The 22,215-nt window shown below is 41.7% G+C and overlaps 1 protein-coding gene and 1 non-coding gene across 2 annotated transcripts in view; both read right to left on the reverse strand.

Moving 5' to 3' along the window:
• NIBAN1 (niban apoptosis regulator 1) overlaps positions 1-22,215 on the reverse strand; it is a 174,466-nt gene that overhangs the window by 18,676 nt on the left and 133,575 nt on the right. Inside the window, exons 6-8 of the mRNA XM_015099360.3 lie at positions 10,955-11,070; positions 4,465-4,569; positions 3,984-4,146 (exon numbers count right to left, since the gene is read on the reverse strand). Coding sequence (XP_014954846.2) covers positions 3,984-4,146; positions 4,465-4,569; positions 10,955-11,070 — 384 coding nt within the window. The remainder of the gene's footprint in view (positions 1-3,983; positions 4,147-4,464; positions 4,570-10,954; positions 11,071-22,215) is intronic.
• Positions 17,806-17,877, reverse strand: TRNAC-ACA (transfer RNA cysteine (anticodon ACA)). Its single transcript has one exon. It is a non-coding gene; the product is annotated as a tRNA-Cys (tRNA).

Raw genomic sequence — 22,215 nt, forward strand, 5'->3', positions numbered from 1 at the left:
ATTTACAATTCAAATAGACTTCTTATTTTCTATTGGCAAATAACTTGCTTATGGTGAGAAGAATGGCCACATTCTCACTTCAATTTGCAGAAATCTTTCACAGGGTTACAAAGGATCAGATTGCCTCTTACTCTGAAAATCTGATATGACCAATACTATTGATATTATGTACTTATAAATATTTGAGATAGAAGATATTAAACAGGTCATAGAATTACTAGGGGGGGGGAAACCTTTCTATTGTATAATTCAATGAAACAATCTATGACTCCTAAAAATAACTAACTTACTTGATACCAAAATGCAAAATTGTTTGCTAGGAGGATAAATGAACTATTTATAAATTAACTCTGGGAGAAGAACTATGTGAAAAGTGTCTAATTGAAATTTCAGAGCAATCATGGTCATAGCTAATATATAGTAAAGATTTAGTAGTTGGCTGGCATGCCCTGCTGGGTGGGGGCAGAGATGGGCACGGGGAGGGGTCGTGGGTGGCTATGCTCCTCTCTGCCAGACCTCCCCTTGCCTATGTACCACCGTGGGCTCCAGCCCCCTTCTCTGTGCCTTTATCCAGCGTTCCTTCCACCTCTGCCCTCCTTCCTCCACTTCTGTTTATAAACATCCTACTCACCTCTTCAAGGCCAAGTTCAAATTCACCCACTCGGAATACCTAATGCCCTGAACCACCACCCAGCTTCCTGAACTACAGTCTACTGGTGTTTCCCTATGATCAAATAAATTTTACATCCCACACAAGTATGCTCTGCTATTTTTCAGGGATGCAGAGATGAATCATGTGTTGTGACACGATAATTCATGAGCTGTACATTAATTCAGTTGAGCAGAGTGATGAAGAGAGAAACCCTGGAGGTGTGGGGTGGGGTTGGTCTGACTGTTTCCTACTCTACCTTTGGAATCTCAGGCAAATTACTTCATCTCTACTTCAGTTTTCTTATCTGTAAAATGGGGCTCATAATAGTAATTACTCTGAAGGTTATGGTGTGGATTAAATGAGTTCACTGTGTTCAAAATGCTCAGAACTGTGTGTGATCCTCTGGAAGGACTCAGAAACTGTCAGTTCTTACTGTACCTGTGAGTAATATCATCCTTTTCAATTAACTGACATTAAAACATTCCTCTCATTTTGAGGGGCCCACATGACTTTTTTTGAAGCTGAAATGGTTCCTGCCTGGGAATCATTGTGCCCTCTGTTCTTGCCTCTTTTGTGGCATTTACCATATTTTTTTCCGCCTGTTTTGGTGTCTGTGATGTGACTTTTATTCTCTTCTCTTCTTCCTAGGTGCCTCATAGCCCTTGTATTCAGCAGGGGCAGGATAAATGCTTATTAAATGATTCGGTATTTGTGCAGCAGAATTTAAGCCAAGAATCATATGGGAGGAAATGGAGAGAAAGCTACTTTAATACTCCCGAAGTTTTTTTGAAATCCAAAGCCCTTTATCAATGCAGTCCGACGTGCACTTTCTTGTTTTAAAGGGGAAGAACAAGAGGCCTGGTGAAAATGTGTTTCTGATATTCCATTTTTAAAAGACCTGATCATGACTTCCTTTCAAGGCTTCCTTTAGGAAACTAAAACCAGTCCAGAGCAGAATATTTTTCCATCTTATGTGAAGGGATTTAGGCAAGAGAGAAAGAGAGACTCATTTAATTCAGGCCAAGAGAATGGCCGCCATTAGGCTCAGCTCAGCTCCAGTCAACAGGAATGTCTTTGGCCGTGGCAGTTTAGTGTTGGCCATTTTAAGTTGTATAAAGCATTTCAACATACAGTCAACTCCAGATCAGTCGTGCTAATAAAGGAATAAGAGACCTGGGTAATAGGAACCAGAAAACAGTCTGAAGTTAATTTATATCTGGCTGGAGAAGACATCGCATGAACAGATAAACAATAGATTCAGACGCACACGCCTTGGCTCTAGTTATGCCTCCTGCAACCTCCTCTCAGGAGGACTTGTTAGAAGAGCTCAGAGTGAGCTAGGCTGCAGTATGAACAGAGCCTGAAGTGTAGAGGATAATCCTCCAAGCGGAAAATCCCATTAGGTTCCACGTCTTTTGAACACAGGAACTAGATCTTCCCTGTTCGCTGCTAAAGCTGCATCGCCCTGCTCAGAAAGCACTTAGTGAATGTCTTTTGAATGAATGACTGAGTGAATAATTTGAAAACTGACTACCTAGAAAACTTCTGATAAACAATCACAGAAAAGCCAGCATGCTTCCCTCTGAAATGATGTTCAGTGTGGTGTGCTTTGGGGTATGTAGGAGGCAGAACCATAGAATTTTATTCTGTAGAATTTTTTAGAGGCCATCTAAAGCCTCCTGTGAGGAAAGAGGCAAGCTTTTCTCTGTCAAGGGCCAGGTCAGGAACATTTTCAGCTTTGCTGCCCGTAAGATCTCAGTTCTAACAACTCAGCTATGCTCCTGCAGTGCCAAAGCAGCCACAGACAATACAGAAAGGAGTGGGCACAGCCATCTTCCAGTAAAATGTAATTTATAAAAATAGTGGCAGGCTGGATTTGACCCAAGAGCCTCAGCATGCAGACCCTGATCTCACGGGCCCTTGCGATTTCAAGAGGAGGGCACCAAGGCACACAGAAGTTGAGTGACCTCCCTGAACCCACATACCCAGCTGACATTAGAGCTGGGGCCACAGATGGTCCCTGATTCAACTTTCAAGCTTTCAAGTTTACAATGAGGCGAAGAAAGCATTACCCGTTCAGCAGAAGTGTTAGTTGCTCAGTTGTATCTGACTCGTTGTCACCCCACGTACTGTAGCCCACCAGGCTCCTTTATCTACGGGATTTCCCAGGCAAGAATACTGGAGTGGGTTGCCATTCCTTTCTCTAGGGGATCTTCCTCACCCAGGGATCAAACCTGGGTCTCTTGCATTGCAGGCAGATTCTTTCCTGTCTGGGCCACCAGGGAAACTACTTCAGATTTTGAAATCTGATCTTTTCTGAAGCAGGTGAGATGCAGTATGATGCTCTTTTTGGGATGCTGGGCAGGGTTAACAGCCACAGCTCCCATCAGGCACAGGATCACAGGCATAAACAACCAACCCACTGACAGCCATTCTGTACCCAGACAAACCTTTTTGTTTTTCCCCTTCAATACACTATTCAATAAATTACATGAGCTATTCAATACTTTATAATAAAACAGACCTTGTGTTAGGTGATTTTTCCCAACTATATGCTGATATAAGTGTTCTGAGCATGTTTAAGGTAACTAGGCTAAGCTATGATATTGGGTGGGTCAACTGCATTAAATGCATGCATTTCAATTATGATGAGTTTATTGGCTTGTAACCCCATGATAAGTGGAGGAAGATCTAGATTTATTGACTGCAACCCCAAAGCTTTTTTTCTTATTAAAGGAAAATCCATCCATTATTCACTGATTTGGATATTCACTGTGAGTCTGCATATACCAGACACGGTACTAAGCACAGGGAATGCCTGAGTGAACTGGGGCAGCATGGCCCTACTCTTTAAGAGCTTACAGCAGGTGGAGGGCAGGGCAGAGCCATTACAATTTGGTGTAAGAGGTACAGGATCAGGACATACAGGCATCAGTACAGGCAAGAGGCACTGTTTCCTCCAGCCCGTGTCACTGAAGTTTCCATGGGGAGGTCCAGACCCTTAACAGCACCACTAGTATGCTCCTATTACAAGTACTACCACTTTCTCCCAAAGTCCCTCAGTTTAATTCTCCTCTGAAGCTATGAATTCTCACCATGTACATTCTAAGTCACTTCAGCAGTGTCCGACTCTGTGCAATCCTATGGATTGTAGCCCGCCAGGCTCCCCTGTCCATGGGCTTCTCAAGGCAAGAATGCTAGAGTGGGTTGCTGTGCCCTCCTGGCAGAAGGGTTCTTTACCACTAGTGCCACCTGGGACGTCTCACCCTGTGGAAGAGCTTTAAATGCACAGCTTATCTAGCTCATAGGAGTAGGCATTATCTCCACTGACCTTTGATCTTTCCAATTAAGAAGTTCTTTGAGTTCACAATCTGATCCATGTCTGAACGGATGGTTCCTTCCAGGCCCTTCGTCAGAGCCCTGCACTCCTCCTTCAAGGCACTTAATCCTTCTGAAACTCGATGCTGAACCAGGTGGTAGGCCTCTTCGAGGAGCTGCAACAGAGAACAGCACACAAATTGGGGCTCTGTCATGTGTCAGAGCCTGACGGAGTCAAGCACGGGAGGGCAGGTTAATCACAGATGATCGCAACATAAACAAAACTGTGTGCACATTCTAATTTTTCTTTCAAAGTTTGAGTTTGTTTGGATTAGTCCTGATGTATATGAGACTGAGCAGACTGGGCAGTTCTCCACCCAGGGAAGGGATTACGTCTTTAAAAAAAAAGAAAAGAAAAACAAGACCTTAAAAAGAGAAGGGAAGGGAATGTGCATTTTGAGCAGCAGAGCTGGCAGAGCAGAAACATTGCTCACCCCAAACCAGGCCCTCTTCCTGTCGTTCTTCTTCCCCTTCATTCTAGGCAGGATGTCTGTCTGAAGGGTGGGCATGAGCTCCTCCATCACCAGGTTACTCAGGATCTGTCGAGAGGAAGACAGCCACTCTATCTGTGTCTCTATTCCTGCTTGCCAAGGTGGAAGTGAGGGGTGGGATGAACTGGGAGATTGGGACTGACAATATATATACCACTACATATGAAATCGATTACTAATGAGAACCTACTGTAGAGCATGGGGAACTCTGCTCAATACTCTGTGGTAACCTATAAACCTATATGGGAAGGAAATCTAAAAAAGAGGAGATATATGTATAGAAATAGCTGATTCACTCTGCTGTACGGCAGAAAATAACACAATGTTGTAAAGCAGCTATACTCGAATTAAAAAAAATGCTTAAGTGAGAAAACAAAAAAAAAAAGAGGAAGAAGAAAGCCTCAGAGCTAGTTTAGCTGGTAACACTTAAATCTGCACATCAGGCCAACTGAAGGTGTCATAACTGGCCACCCCTGTCCTGAATATTCATTGGCAGGACGGATGCTGAAGCTCCAATATTTTGGCCACCTGATACATAAAAACGAACTCATTGGAAAAGACCCTGATGCTGGGAAAGACTGAAGGCAGGAGGAGAAGGGGATGACAGAGGATGAGATGATTGCATGGCATCACTGACTCAATGGACATGAGTTTGAGCAAACTCTGGGAGTTGGTAATGGACAGAGAAGCCTGGCGTGCTGCCGTCCATGGGGTCTCAAAGGGTCGGACACGACTGAGTGACTGAACTGACTGACTGTCCAGGCTACCTAAGATTGTCCTGCACTCCATGAAATCTGTTAAGTTAATAGTTTAACTCTGGGTCTGAGACCTCAGAAATCTCTAGGAAGAGTCATAGAGGGTAAATGTTCTAAATATCTGCAGGGAACAGTCACGCCTGCTGATGTTTTCCTGCTGGAAAGGACAAATCCTCAACTTGAACTTCTACTATTTGAAATAGAACAATCGAATGCATTTAGGATAAGAGGGGAAACATCAATTATGGATAAGGGTATCCTTAGCAAAATTGTGAAGGGAGTAAGGCTTGGTTTTGGCAGCTCGAATCCTTGTCTGTATCCCGAGACCATTGTTTCCTCTTGAACTTTTCTGGGATCTAAGTGTCTTCATGCTCTTTGCCCCTACTGCACCCTGAATCCCATCTCCATCTTCTTTAAAGTTTAGAAAAAGAAGGGAGTAACAAATACTTTGGAACAACTGGACACTGGTGGGATGAGAATATGGGAGACGGGGTGTCTACAGTTTTCAGAGTATTTTTTTAAAAATTGTTCCCAAGTCTTTCCTAAAACTTTGCTTGGCTCAATGGAAGTGTTTCTTTTCAATGTGAACAGTGATTTACCTGTCTGCAGATAAGGCCCCACGTAACACTGGCCTTTCTTCTTTATATTCCCCCACGGAATTGGAACAGTTCTGTTGTTTAGATTTAGGTCTGCCATGAGTTTTGGGGCTCACAGCTCAGCTTTCAATACCAGGCTGCAGCCCAAGATTCAGAACAAGAGTGACTTGGGAAAAGGAGGCAAGCAGAATCATGGCAGAGAATCATTTGACATCTGCTCTGTGAATTGAAAAAAATATTTGTCCAAAATAATTGACCTGCTCATAAACACTCAAATTAAGATTTGAGGAAGACTTTCTTTAAGGTCACTGGTCAGCCTCATGCTAGTAGAAATACTCATGAGCTCACCAAAGTTTGCCTTTCAAAATAGCTCTGTTTACACGGGCTGTAACAGTCTAGATGTGCTGAACAGGAACACTCCCAGGGGGGAAGTGGGTGAGCCGCTCAGTCTGCCTAGGTCTGTGAGTTCCTAGGAGAGAAGGCTGGGAGTCAGTGCAACCAGGGGAGCTCCATCATCTGTGACCATGATTGTAACAGGGGTAGGATTTCCACTAGTCCTAGGAATTCACTGCCGGGGATGTTTCGACCTTTCTTAACCATTATCTGGGGAGCAGTCAAGAGGTCAGTTCAGTTCAGTCACTCAGTCATGTCTGACTCTTTGGGACCCCATGGGCTACAGCATGCCAGGCTTCCCTGTTCATCACCAATCCCCGGAGTTTGCTCAAACTCATGTCCATCGAGTCAGTGATGCCATTTGTGAGGATTTTTGAGGAGTTAAAGAGAATCCTGACATGCGTAAATCCCATAGAAATCAGCAAGTGCCCAAACTGGGTTCAAGTACATAATTAATAATTCATGAACCTTATCTTGCCCAGTGGAGTAAACTCTTGTTGGAACACACCTGCCCAAGAGTGACGAAAGTATTGGCATTGGGAGCGTGAGCTAAGAGCCTAAGGAGACTAAAGCCAGAACTTAAAATCAATGGGAAATATTGTCTTAGTTCAAAAGCATTAAATTCAAGAATCATAATAATTATCCAAATCCATCCTTTCGCAGAGATTGGCTCGAATCTGAGCATAAGTGTGAAGATTTGAAGATGAAAATGTTACACAGTCCAAAGACAAAAAATGCTCCATTTGGGTGGGCTTGTAGTTTGCTTTTAGTCTTTCCCATACAATGTTCCAAGAAATGTGGTTCTATTTTATAACTTAAGGGATTGGAAAGGAAATATGTCTGGAACAAAAAGAAGGGGGATGAGAGTGGGTTGATGGAGAAGGAGGGGCGGGGAGTGTGAGATTAGGGAATAGCCCTTGGGCAGGCAACAGCCAACTCTGTCTCCTCCCAACAGTTCATCTTTTTTCTGTGTCTGTCAGCCCCAGCCCTCTCTGACTGTGAACTGCTCCTCCCCAGCCCAGGACCTGCTCTGGATTCCCTACCTTGGTCAGCCCTCCATGAGCAGGGTCCAGAGCCCTGGGGCTAGCAGGGAGAAAGCAGTTAATTTAATAAAAACGAATCATATTAATGAAGGGGTTCCCCAACCTGCTTTCTTCAGAATAGAACCCACTGAGTTTTACCATAAGGAACCTAAAAATATTTCCTGTGCTTTTAAAAAAAAGGGCGTGTGTGTACATTTAACTGCTGGAATTTAACTGGGAGACTTTAAAATTCCATCATACATATAAGAAACCAAACACACCATTAGGTTGACGGAAACCAGCAATTCCAGGCTCACTCCCTGAGCAGTTGCCGTGCAGTCTGCTCAGTCGTGTCTGACTTTTTAAGACCTCATGGACTGCAGCACGCCAGGCTTCGCTGTTCTTCACCATCTCCTGGAGCTTGCTCAAACTCATGTCCATTGAGCCAATGATGCCATCCAACCATCTCATCCTCTGTCACCCTCTTCTCTTCATGTCCTCCATCCTTCCCAGCATCAGGGTCTTTTCTAAGGAGTCAGTTCTTCACATCAGGTGGCCAAAGTGTTGGAGCTTCAGCTGCATTCCCTGAAGGCCACACTACATTTACCTTCCATATGCTGCAGCTGTGCGGAAGGTGTGAGGCCCAGCAATACTGCCCTCTTTACTGAGGCTGACTCCATGGTCTGACCAGGCTGTTGGCCTCGTGCCTTTCATGTTACTGAGCAACCAAGTGTGAAATAATCCATTTAAAGTGGGTCACATTCGAGGTCACCAGAAAAAGACAACGTGAACGTATGGACAAGGGAAAAATGTGGATAGCTTTCTGGTCTTGAAACCACCCTGATGTGTGGGAATTTTGAGCTGTTCTCTTAGCCCATCTGGTTAATTTAAAAGCAAATAAAAAATAAATCACATAACTTGTATTTACATTTTCCAAAATGCTTTCCCTCATGACTTCATTTGATACATTTTTAATTGACAAGTAGAAAATATACTGATGCTTTTACTGGGGTACAAATATTTTCACCCTAATAATCTGTCAGGCAAATTATTCTAAGATATTTGCTTTGCCTGGACACTTGCCTAAAATAACCATCAGCACGAGGGCATGCCATACTTGCTGTATGAGTCATTACTATGAAGATAATAACGTAGCATTGCTGAAAATCTTCTGAATACAGTCTCCAAGGGTAGAAGGGGTTAGGATAATGTTATGAGTAAGTTCTTAGCAGACATGAAAACAATGCAAATAAATTCAGTGCTTTAAGCAAAAGATGTCATATTCTCAAACTCAGTCATGCTATGCCCTTCTCTTTAACTACTTGGTAGCTTCTTTGGGACCTTGACCTGTTTTTTCTGTGAGTCTTAGGATAGACGTTGCTTCGGTTCCATGCGTAACGGTTAAGATGAAGTTTACCCTCACCAGGCCTCACACAGGAAAAGTCTTGAAAGTTATTTCCTTTCAGCAGCTTCTTCAAGGTTCACCTAACATGGCTCAAAATGCATTTCGGTCACAGACTGGTTTTGTGACTTGGGCCAACTTCTCTGAACGTTCTTTCTCCCGCCTGGAGGGTATTGGACGAATAATCCTGAAATGCCCTTCCAGTGCTCACATTTTATGAGGTTGTGACTTTACGAAAGAAACTCAGATTCCTGGAGGAGCAAAAGCATTTACTGATTTCTTCTGTTTCTTTTTCCCCTTTAAGGTATTTTTTAATTAATTGGAAGATAATTACTTTACAATACCGTGTTGGTTCCTGCCATACATCAACATGAATCAGCCATAAGTATACGTATGTCCCCTCCCTCTCTTCCACCTCCTACCCCTTCCCACCCCCTAGGTTGCCACAGAGCACCAGTTTGAGCTCCCTGAGTCATACAGCAAATTCCCACTGTCTCTCTATTTTACATATGTTAGTGTGTATGTTTCAAGGCTACTCTCTCAAGTCATCCACCCTATTCTTTCCCCACTGTGTTGAAAAGTCTGTTCTTTATGTCTGTGTCTCCTTTGCTGACCTGCAAATAGGATCATCGGTACCATGCTTCTAGATTCCATATAGCACCTTCCTATGACTGCTGCTAATGTTTTATGATGTCCATATACGTACAGACCACACATGGTCCCACATACACCTCTAAGGCTGCCTTGCTCTCTGGATGCTTCTAGGTATGTCTTGCCTCACCAGAATGGCAAGGCATGAGTCATTTCACTCTCTCGCACCTTAAAGCAATTCACACTTATCAGCCCAAGGCAAAGAGCAGAAAGTCAATCCCGCCCACCCCCACCACCCTCCCCCCTGCAAAAAAAAAAAAAACAAAAAACAAAAAAACAAAAACCCCAAACTCAATACTCAACTCTCAGAAAAGAATTATTAGGTACCTGCTTTCCATGGGATAGTGAAGGAATGTGAGCTGATATAAGATTTCAAATGAAAGAAAAAACAGATTAAACAAGTACCTTAGCTTAACTCAAGGAGCTAAATAACTATTTAACTTGAATCTATAAACGGATGTGCTTCCTCCAAATATGAGAAATCAATAATTGACTGAAGTTCTTGAGTAAGTCTCAGAATGGGAAATAAATGAGTTTAAAATCTACCGAAGAAAAAGAAGAGGGAGGAGGAAGAGGGAAGAAAGAGAAGGAGACAGAAGAGGAGGAGATTCTGCGTCATATGTTAAAACAATAAAGAAAATGTTTCTAGCTTTAGATATTTAATGACCATATAAAAGCAAGATACCATCTGGCATCTTCCAAATACTGTTCCCTAATAACAAATTTCACTGGCCCCCAAAAGAGGCATTCTGGGCTATGAGGGGAAGTTAAAAAACAGCATCCTTGGACCCTCTGCGCTTCTAACTAAATAATGTCCACACCCAGCCTCTTCTTCCTGGCTGAATCAGCCTGTGATTGGTGTCCTCATGGGGGATGGGGTCACATCATGAAACATAGTTTCCTTGGAGATCTATAACAATGTACCTGGTACCAAACCAACCTACCACTCAGCCCCTGATTGACATTTAATCAAGGTCATGGGAAACTACGGACCTGGACCACAGGAGATAGAGCACCAGAAAAGGTGACTGAAACATCTAGAAAACTAATGCTTTCAAATTTGGTATCCTTTCATTACTTCATTTATAAATCATTCCATAGATGAAGACAGCTATTTGCCAACTACTTTTCCAACAACATCTTACTTAATTCTCACAACTCTGTCAGGCAAACATTATCATTCCTATTTTTTCAGAGGAGTAACCTAAAACAGAGAAGTTAAATAACTTGGCAGGCTTTAACCCAAATCTGCTGACTTAAAGTCCCACCACAAACTTTGCACTATGCCACACTGCTCACATTTGCTGCTAGTCTCGAAGCACAGGTCACTTGAGAGAATATGCTTTTTCTGGAAAGAAATTGGAAGTGGCTCTTCCACTGCAGTTGCAGTTGTCTGGGCTGCCCTGCTGCGGGTCTGGAGATCTGGAGTGCCCAGTCTGGAGGTCTTTAGAGTGCCCAACAGCTTGCTGATCAAATGCTTCTAGACAATGAGAGAAATGGCCTATGGAACCACATCTTCCATGCCTGCAATTTTTTTTTTGTTTGATAGTTTATTATGATCCTGACCTCCTACCACTTAGAGAACAGGATCCAAAATTCTGAGCCCCATGTTACCTGGACTTCATCCCCAGTGACCATTTCCCACGAGCCATAGTGTCCTTTCTCCTGTCGAAAGAATTGAACAGCTTCCAAAAAGGCTTGGGCTTCAAATGTCGTCTGCTTCATGTAATCTAAAAGAAAGAGGCAAGGGCATTTAGCAAAGAAAAAATTCTTAATTTAATATTCTTCCGTGGTTCAGAGACCATTACCTGAACATTACAAGGAATAGAATCATGAGACACAAAAAAGTTAAGTACTGAATTCAAAGTTCATTTGCAGGTAGGGACATGCCTGGTGGTCTAGTGGCTAAGACTCTATGCTCAATACAGGGGGTCGGGGTACCATCCCTGGTCAGGGAACTAGATCCCATGTGCTGCAACTCAGACCCAGCACAGTCAAATAAATAAATCAATATTTAAAAAAAGAGAAAACAACAACAACCAAAAACTCAAAAGGTCATTTGCATAAATGAAAACAAGCTCTCAGGTGTATATCACATGACTTCCTCATTATACCAGCTGATTAACTCTATCAGTGACTAGACATGCTGGTTATGACCATTTATCCATCCCCATTTATCTCTTGTAAATGTTTCCTTCAGACATCCAGGCTCTAGTGGCTTTATGCCACCAACTATAACACCTCAGTAAAGCAGACTATCCCTTAAAGTGCCTCATGTATCCAAGGTACACCCTCCTAGTTCCCCAAACAAAGTATCAACTGATATCAACTTTTTGTCAAAAGGACATTAATATAAGGGGCTGATTTTTGCAAATGAAGGATAGTAATTGTTAAAACATGTGGTAAGAAAGTGTTACTGCTAGGTATGTTACATATGTCAGTGAAATCTCACAAAACCCTCTGAGGTGAGTGTTACTATCATCTCTAGTTTGCAGATGAGGAGACTGAAAGCATAGAGGTCAGTGAATGGCCTAAGATCATACACCAATAAGGAAATGAACTTGGGCAGGCTGATTCAAGAACCTACTTCAAAGCACCATAATACTCTACCTCACGTATTAGTTTTGGGGTTTGCCTTTCAAAACATATTGGATTTTTAAAAGGTATTATATCTGAGAGGTAATATCCTACCACAAAGGAATGGATACCTAATGGTACAGGGTTTTTAAGTGTGATGAATGGCCTTCCCAGAATTCCACAAATCACTCCATGCATGCAAATATGCTCAATTTCTGCTATGGACTGAATGCTTGTGTCTCCTAAAATTCATATATTAAAATCCTAATCCCCAAAATGTGATAGTTAGAGATGGAGGCTTTGGGAGGTAATTAGGTCACAAAGGGGTAGATCCCTTATGGTGGACGTAGAACCCATATACATAATATACAATGGAATATTACTCAGCCATAAAAAGGAACAAAATTGGGTCATTTGCAGAGACCTGGATGGACCTAGAGTCTGCCACACAGAGTGAAGTCAGAAAGAGAAAAACAAATATCATATATTAACACATTTTTGTGGAATCTAGAAAAACGATTGTTGTTGTTTAGTTGCTAAGTTGTATCCAATTCCTTGCAACCCCATGGAGTGTAGCCTTCCAGGCTCCTCTATCCAGGGCATTTCCCAGGTAAGCATATGGAGTGGGTTGCCATCTCCTTATTGGCAGGGCAGAAATAGAGACACAGACATGGAAAACAGACATGTGGGCATGAGGCAAGGGGGAAGAGGGGTTGGATGCACTGGGAGATTGAGATTGACATATATACACTACCATATGTCAAAAGATAGCTAGTGGGGGCCTGCTGTATACCTCAGGGAGCTCAGGTCAGTGCTCTATGGTGGCCTAGAGGCGTGGGATGTGGGTGGGCAGGGAGGTTCAAGTGGGAGGGGATATACGCATATGTATGGCTGATTTGCTTTGTTGTACAGCAGAAACTAACACAGTACTATAAGGCAACTACATTCCAATTTAAAAAAAAGAAAAGTCTTACTCCTTCGCTCTCCTTCCTTTGTCTCTCTCTTTCACCAGACACCAGATCTACCCCTGCCTTGGTCTTGGACTTCCAAGAGTATGATATTTGTTAGAGCAGCCCAAACTAACCCAGAGAATTTTCAACACACAAAACTAGCTCATGGAGGATACAGTGATAACCAAATTATAGGAATATTAGCAAGGAAGTGAATTTTAGAAATAATCTAACAATAAAGAAATCAAAACTTAGGAAAGGGAAATAAAGTAAGCAAAGTGAAGTGACTGAAAGGGCCAAGTATCCTATCTTCTGCTTCTCCCCAGTAGGGCACAAAGTTCTTTTGCCCAGAGCACAGGATCTGTATTCATAGAGTGATGTTAGATTGGTCAGCTGAAGGCAGCTGATTTGCTGGGGGGACCTTCAAAGGTTTAGCCAATGGGACTGCTCAGTCAGTGACTCAGTGGTTGATTCGGGGACTGAGCAGAAAGAACCTAAATTTAGAGGATCAATCTGCTTCAAAGGGGGAAAATCAATTAATAGATTGTAGATAACTCTTTCAAGACTGGCTTACCAGGTCATAAGCCTCAGGAACTTGGAAAAGAGAAACTACAACTCAAGGAATAGCCTCTATAAGAGGATGAGCAAAATTCTTCACAATGAGGATACCATGATACCCAGAAGGTCCACATTCAAAAATGTGGAACAGTAACTGACATTTTAATATCAACAGAAAGACTGGTTAAAATCTAATTCAGAAAAAGGGCATGTCCCAAGAATCAGGTTTTTAAATGGAAGCATTTTCTTCTTTGTTATTATTTTTTCTTGGTTTGGCAATTGATTCAGTGTTTAACCGAGGTTTGGAAAACACAAATTAAGATTTTGGTATAAAATTGACAACAAGGGGCTGTGATATGGGACTCAGTACACTGGGAGGAACTATACCAACTGAGATGGAAACTGTAATTACTACATTGAGATTCAAAACTGACTCATGAGCTCTTATTTTTAACAGCTGTTTTCATTTCCAGCCTAAGGAAACAAAGAGATGGAAGAAAATGTGGTACTTAGATGAATTGCCAGAACTGTGAGCCTATGAATGAGGTTTAAGTTCTTCAGGTCCTTACAAGAAGCATATATTTACTTATTTCTTCTCAAACTGATCCAAGTAACCGAAGGAAGAATCTGAAATCCTGTAAATACCATGTATATCTATATATATTAAAAAAAAAAACTATGACACTCCCACTGATGGTTGATTTTTCAAAGATCTTCGGAAAACATAACTGAAGAAATGAGATTTGAAGGCAAGATGTGGAGTAAGAGAGAAGTCAAAGAAGAACCAGAAGAGCTAGAATGTCGTAATGGTGTAGGATGGAGCACCTTAATACAGGCAGAGAAGAAAAGTATTAGTAATCAAATGGACCATAAAGGAAATTATAGTCATTGAACAGCAGTAATAAAATTTAAAAGAATAAGGACATGAATCTCCATTTTGGACTCTACCATTAAGCCAGACTTAGATCGGATTTTAACTACTCTTTTTCCATATGGTAAAAAGGGTCTAATTACTGATTTCATCATTAGATTTTTAGCTTATAAAGTGATTAAATTAATTTATATAAAACTTTTAAAATAGTACCTGCCGCATAATAAATTGCTCTATGGATACTGGTTCTCATGATTATAAACAAAGTTCAACAGAAACTGCCAGATCATTAAGGAAATAAAGAACAAAGGTTTGCTTTGTAAAGGACAGAGCTACATTGCAAGAGTCATATGATATTCATTTCTTCTAAGCTGCTTGCTGAGGCATTGCTGAACTCAGCCAGAATGTACAGGTGTTTGAAAGAAACCAGATTATCAGTTATTTAATCAACTTCCTGCCACAGATCCCATGGGAACAAATTCCAGGATCACAATCACCCACTCTCCTGCCAACAAGAAATTGAGAGTTAGTTCAATGGCCCCCAGGATCAACAATGGCTTTTGGTCTTTCAGCCTTCTTCCTGCAAGATGACTCACAAAGATGGCAGGCATCAACTCAAACTCAACTTTTCCAGCATGCTGCAGTTAAGAGGATGCTGATCAATGACACAGATGTGCTGAGAAGAACTTAAGCTCCTTCATTTTATGGACAAGGAAACTGGAAGAAGAAATGGTTAATTTCTTAGCTGAAGGTCACACAGCTGGTCAGAATCAGAGCCAAGAGTTGAAAAAGTGCCTCTGGCATGTCACAAGCAGCCTTGGCATTCATGCTCACTTAAATCATAGACTAAGAGAGTTAGAAGTGATCTCAAAGGTCACCCACCCCAAGCTCTTGTTCAATGCTGGGAGCCTTCAGAATTCATGACAGACACTCATCCAGCCTTAGCTTGACTATTTCCAGTGACAGGAAGCTCACAATGTAATGAAATAGTCCTCTTTTTTTGTCACTGAACTGTTGTAATTATTTGAAAATTTTTCCTTCTGCTGAGCCAAAATCTGTTTCCACGAACTCTCATTAATCCTGCTTCTGCCTTTCAGAGAAAAATAGACAAGTTTACTCTTCTTCCACATGGTAGCTAAAAGATAGCTGAGTATTCTCATTTTCCTGCAACCGTCTTTTAAACAATATAACTTAGGGATTCTTTTTAGAAGTTGGCCCTCCTTTTTCCTTCCTTCCCTTAGTGACCATTTTGAATCTATCAATATAGTTCTTAAATTTAGACCGTGATTGAATACACCGCAAAGAATATTGTCTAACCAACGCAAATTATGTAAAGTAGAAAGATTATGTTCCTTTTTCTGGTCCCTAACCTCTTTTTTCATCAATCACACCATACTTTTGGCTCATACCTTTTTTGTAGTCCAATAAAATCCCTACAACTTTTTCATATAACACCCTTGTCAATCTAAGCCTTTTCTAACCTGTATTTCTGCTTTTGATTTTGGAGTGCAGGCTTTAACACTACCCTGATTAAATCACAACTTGCTATGATGAGTTAGTGCCCCAGAGCCTGCCAAAATCATTTAAAAAAAATTGTAATTCTGTCCCTCGACTCCCATTTACCCCAGTATCATCTGAAAACTTGATGGGCTTACCTTCTACGTTTCTATCCAACTCACTGACAAAAACATTCATCAGATCAAGGGTGAGGACAGAGGCCTGCGAGACTCTCAGCATTTTAGGAGACAGATGGGAGACACATCTTGGCCATTCAGTCAACAATCACATCCTCAGGGCTAAGATATGGTTATTTTCCTTAGTCTCTTCCTAGTTCTCATCTGTGCAGCTGCATGGAAAACTCATATTTGGGAGACATGATTATGAATTTTTGCAAGGGAAAGAAAGCTCCTCTAGGCCCTGTGGGGACAATTATTCAAGGGGCCAGCCAGAGAGAAATCGCTTTTGTTTTTTCCACTTACACAGATTTACTGCACGTCTGAGTCCACTGAAACGCCAAAGCTCCAAGGCCTATGCAGTCATTCTGGATTTTGACTCTGGCTGCTATGTCGGGACTCCCTGACTCGGGCTGGGTTTGGAAGCTGCCTTGTTATTTTATTTCATCAGTAAACTGTGCCAAGCCATGTTAGCCAATCTGCCTGGTGATTTGTGCGAGTTATGTAACGGCATTACTCACTCCACTGCTATGGGGCTCATCTCACTAATGTATACTTCTAAACTGTCTTCAGCTCCAGGTCATATGTCGTCTTTTTTTAGGAGAGCTGCAGCAAAGCTGTTTTGTCCTAGTTTCTTTTCCAGAGCAGAGAAGCAGCACAGGGGGAAAGGAACCAACATGTCTTGAATTCTGTCATGGAGTATGAACCATAGGAGATGTTTACACACACTATCTCCTATAATTCTTCCAATAATCCCATTAGGTAGAAATTCATATTTCCACTTTAAGGCTGACAAAGAAACTGAGTTTCACAAAGGTTAGCTAATCTATTTAAACTAGTAGATAGACAAGCAAGGCCTCTTTGCTTCCAATATCCTGTTATAACACTCTCTGGTTTTATTTTTTAAACTTTTTATTTTGATATAATCATAGATTCACATTTTTATAAGAAACAATACAGAGAGATTCAATATATCCTCACCCAGTTTTCCCTAATGGAATATCTTGTAAGAACTATGTTGCAACATCACAGGCAGGAAATTGACATTGATGCAATCTAGCCACCTTACTCAGATTTCATCAGCTTTACTTGCACAGGTTGTGTATGTGTGTGTGTATGCGTGTGTGTGTGTGTGTTGTGGCTTAACTTAAGAATTATTTAAAATTTTATTTCCATCTCAAAGTTTAGAATCATATAATTCTAGAGTTTGACTATACCTTAGGGATCAGTTAGTCCAAAACATTCATTTAATTAGTGAATGGATTGAGGGCTATAATGTGATATGCATTATTAAAACAGAATAAAACCCCCTCATTGGAATTAAAAATGAATGATATCTGTCCCAATAAAATAGTAATAAAAGTCTTTATTTTTATTAAAAAACTTATTTATTCATGACCAACTTAAGCAAATATTTATTACCAAATTGTAAATAATAACTCTTATGAGACCTAGCCCCGGGATTAATCAGAAATCCCTAAATCATATTTTGTAAACTGCCAGACTAAAATGTTCATCTACATCTACTGGCCAAATCATACCTGTGTTAGTGAGCACAGACCTCCTAGAACGAGAAGAGGAATAAGCCAAGAAGGAGTGCATGTATCCTGAAGAAACAGGGACCCCAGGATGAATTATAACGGTGTTACTCTAGGTGAAACTACTGTACAAAAGATATTAATACAAGAACTCACTCTGAGGATATAAAAGTGAAGTCGCTCAGTCGCATCCGACTCTTTGCGACCCCATGGACTGTAGCTTACCAGGCTCCTCTGTCCATGGGATTTTCCAGGCAATAGTACTGGAGTGGATTGCCATTTCCTTCTCCAGGGGATCTTCCCAACCCAGGGATCGAACCTGGGTCTCCTGCGTTGTAGACAGATGCTTTACCATCTGAGCCACCAGGGAAGTCCTGAGGATATAAAAGACCTCTTAAACTAAGGAAAGAAAGAAGGCGTTTCCTTTGTTTTGATAGAATATCTTAACCACACAGAAAAACTGCATTCCTCATCCAGCTAAAAGGGGTGCATCTCATGAATTTTTGACTTGTTAATTAATATTATAAGACTATTAACACAGAAAAGGAAGTGGTGATTACTAAAACAAGCGAAGACAAACTAACCTCATTTCCTTTAGATAGACATATTACTTTGGTACAATACCTACCATTGGCTTTGGAGACATCCTGTATCTAGATTTTAGCAAGGCAAATATTAAGAGTTTTGCATAATTTTGACTGACACACTGAAGAAACTTGGATTAGTTGATAATGCAAAAAAATATAATGAGTCAGTGAAACAGCCTAAATGATGGGTGCTGGTTAAAGGGCTGATGTTATTGACACCCTAGAGGAAAAGATTTTCAATTACTTGGAAAAGGTAATATATAGACAGACAGCTAGAGATAGTTAGGTAACCCTAGGGTTTCACTTAACTGTGAGCTCAGTGCAAGTCAGTGGTGTGATTCAGTGAAACACAGAGCAGGTGAGGCTGGACAACAGGACTGTGGAATATGTCAAAGACAATGACGGTTACAGATAGACTCTAAGATACACTCCTACTTCCAGCTCATGCTGAACAATACAATATCTTTTAAAAATGTTAAAAATAAAGAAAAAAAGGTGGAGTACTTCTAAAGAAGACCAAGTAAATGAGGAATCTCACAGCCTTGGCAAGAAAAAGCCTAGAAGGATGAAATCATGTTCTGTAAGATCTGCAGTGTACAAGAAGGCTGGATTTGTTCTGTGTAGATTCCAGATACTACAGTCAGGATAGCATGGTCCAAAGTAGAGTGTGGCAGAGTTTGACTCAGTACTCTGAGTCAAAATTTCCAACATTTAGATTTATCTTAGAGTGAAATAGGCTCCAATAAGTTGTCAAAAGTTTCAAGATGAAGTGCTCAATTGGGGCTGAGTTACCCTGCAGATGGTGTACTGCTGCTGCTGCTGCTAAGTCGCTTCAGTCGTGTCTGACTCTGTGTGACCTCAGAGATGGCAGCCCACCAGGCTCGCCCATCCCTGGGATTCTCCAGGCAAGAACACTGGAGTGGGTTGCCATTTCCTTCTCCAATGCAGATGGTGTACAGACTTGCTTAAATCTCTCAACGTGAACCTCCTCACCACAGCACTTAGAACAATTAAAATTTCATAGTTGTTAGTGTAATTATTTAAATAGGCCTTTTTTCCAAGACTGTGAACTCTAAGAGGACAAGAGACTTCTATTTGCATTCACCACTGCACCCTCAATACCTGGTCGAGTGTTTGGCACATCAAAGAGGAAAAGAAAGAGGGAAAAGAAATGAGGGAAGGAAGGAAGAGAGGAAGGGAGAAAAGGAGGGAGAGAGGGTTTCAAATACCAGAGAGAGGGCTGGACCAAGTCTCTTTATAAAGTTCCTTCTAAACTGAGATTTCTTGATTACAAACAAAAACCAAGCATTGCAAATGAATCAGATTCTCTTAATAAGTCTTTCCCCTACTATTGTAAAGAGCTTCTGAAGGAAATGGATATATTCATCTCAGTGCTTCTCAGACTTTGTTGAGCATCAGAATCCCCTGGAGAGCTTGTTGAACTGACTGTTGGGCCCCACCCCAGAGTCTCTGATTCAGCAGGTCTGCTCTAGGGCCCCAGAATTTGCGTTTCTCATGAGCTCCCTTTTCATACTGTGAAATCAGTTCTGAATACTCATTGAAAGGACTGATGCTGAAGCTGAAACTCCAATACTTTGGCCACTGATGCGAAGAACTGGCTCACTGGAAAACATCCTGATGCTGGGAAAGGTTGAAGGCAGGAGAAGGGGACAACAGAGGATGAGATGGTTGGATGGCATCACCAACTCGATGGACATGAGTTTGAGCAAGCTCCGGAAATTGGTGAGGGACAGGGAAGCCTAGCGCGCTGCAATCCATGGGGTCGCAAAGAGTCAGACACAACTGAGTGACTGAACTGACTGAATGAGCTCCCAGATGAGGCTGCTGCTGCAGGTCCAGGGCACACTTTCTTGAGAACCATTTCTTTACCCAACATGAAGGGAGTGTTCTCAAACAGAAGAATCACCTCAGGTGCTTATTAAAAATATGATTCTTGACCTTGCCCCAGAGATTCCAACTTAGCAGGTGTGGGATTGTACCCAGGAATCTGAATTTAAACAAGCTCTTCAGGTGATTCTGTTGCAGGTGGGTTGCCAACCAGATTTTGAGAAAGCGAATTACAGAGAAGCAAGAGATACAGTGGAAGGTTGTGGCTCCTGAATGCTCAGTATTTTGATGATGGCTTTCTCTCATTGTCAGGTTAAGAAATGTCCCTGTTGGTCATGGGTAAACCTATGGCTGATTCATGCTGATGTTTTGTACAAACCAACACAATACTGTAAAGCAATCATCCTTCGATTAAAAATAAATAAAACAAAAAAAAATAATCCCCTTTGTCAACTGCTTGCTCACTTAATACAAATGAAACCTTTCTACTTACTCAAGGTGATGTATAAAAACAGTACTATGATGAAGATTTACCAAAGGTATGTGGATAAGGAGCCACTTTAGGTTCGTAAGGACATCATCTCACATGACTGGAACTCTACCCATGGAGGGGAACCCCCATTCACTTCAGAAGCAGTTATCATTGTCTGGACATAAATCATCAGATGTAATCCTAGCTGAACCTCATTTTCCTTTTTTTTTAATACTCAGTGGCTATGTGGGCTATATCTTCTGTGGCAGCCTTCTTTAGCATATATGATCTCACTTTCTTTATCTTAATTTTTTAAGACTTAAAGAAATAAAAATGACCTATGCTCTCATCATGAGAAACGCTGGACTGGAAGAAACACAAGCTGGAATCAAGATTGCCGGGAGAAATATCAATAACCTCAGATATGCAGATGACACCACCCTTATGGCAGAAAGTGAAGAGGAGCTAAAAAACCTCTTGATGAAAGTGAAAGAGGAGAGTGAAAAAGTTGGCTTAAAGCTCAACACTCAGAAAACAAAGATCGTGGCATCCGGTCCCATCACTTCGTGGGAAATAGATGGGGAAACAGTGGAAACAGTGTCAGACTTTATTTTTTGGGCTCCAAAATCACTGCAGATGGTGACTGCAGCCATGAAATTAAAAGACGCTTACTTTTTGGAAGAAAAGTTATGACCAACCTAGATAGCATATTCAAAAGCAGAGACATTACTTTGTCGACTAAGGTCCATCTAGTCAAGGCTATGGTTTCTCCTGCGGTCATGTATGGATGTGAGAGTTGGACTGTGAAGAAGGCTGAGTGCCGAAGAATTGATGCTTTTGAACTGTGGTGTTGGAGAAGGCTCTTGAGAGTCCCTTGGACTGCAAGGAGATCCAACCAGTCCATTCTGAAGGAGATCAACCCTGGGATTTCTTTGGAAGGAATGATGGTGAAGCTGAAACTCCAGTACTTTGGCCACCTCATGAGAAGAGTTGACTCATTGGAAAAGACTCTGATGCTGGGAGGGATTGGGGGCAGGAGGAGAAGGGGATGACAGAGGATGAGATGGCTGGATGGCATCAGGGACTCGATGGACGTGAGTCTGAGTGAACTCCGGGAGATGGTGATGAACAGGGAGGCCTCGCGTGCTGCGATTCACGGGGTCGCAAAGAGTCGGACACGACTGAGTGATTGAACTGAACTGAACTGAACTGATGCTCTCATCTCTTCCCAAGATGAGGATGGTAAAATTAAACTCCTGATAAGGGAGGAGACAACAGTTCATTCTTTGCAAAAGGGAAGATACTCTACGCCTTGAAGCTAGGTTCATTGAATATGCCTCCCATGGCCCTGAAAGAGTTCGTCTATCACCCTGTGTATCTAAGACAGCTGAACAGAATCAGACCAAGAGAACAAAGACAAAATCAGTCATTTCCTCTCTGCCCAGGGCAAACATCTACGGCTTTATACGGGTGAGAGCTGTAGTTCTAAAACAGTGAGTGCGGAACTGTTTCCCAATCTTCTAATGACTGTTTGTGGAGATGATGCTGAAATGCCTTAGGAGGAAACAATAATTACATCCCCCAAAATCTAAGCAAAACAAATGAAACCTAATTTCCTCTTTAAAATGTGAATTTTAAAAAAGTACACCATATAATGCTTGCTTACAGGCTGTTCTGACTGTGCACACACTCAGGTAATCTTTCAGCTCAGACCATGGAAACGGGGTCAGGTGCCCCTCACTGATACTGTGGGGAGTTGTATGGCTTAATCCCTGCAGGCAAAACCTAAACTCAAGTATTC

This window comes from Ovis aries, chromosome 12 (assembly GCF_016772045.2).
Source record: "Ovis aries strain OAR_USU_Benz2616 breed Rambouillet chromosome 12, ARS-UI_Ramb_v3.0, whole genome shotgun sequence".
Taxonomy (NCBI): domain Eukaryota; kingdom Metazoa; phylum Chordata; class Mammalia; order Artiodactyla; family Bovidae; genus Ovis; species Ovis aries.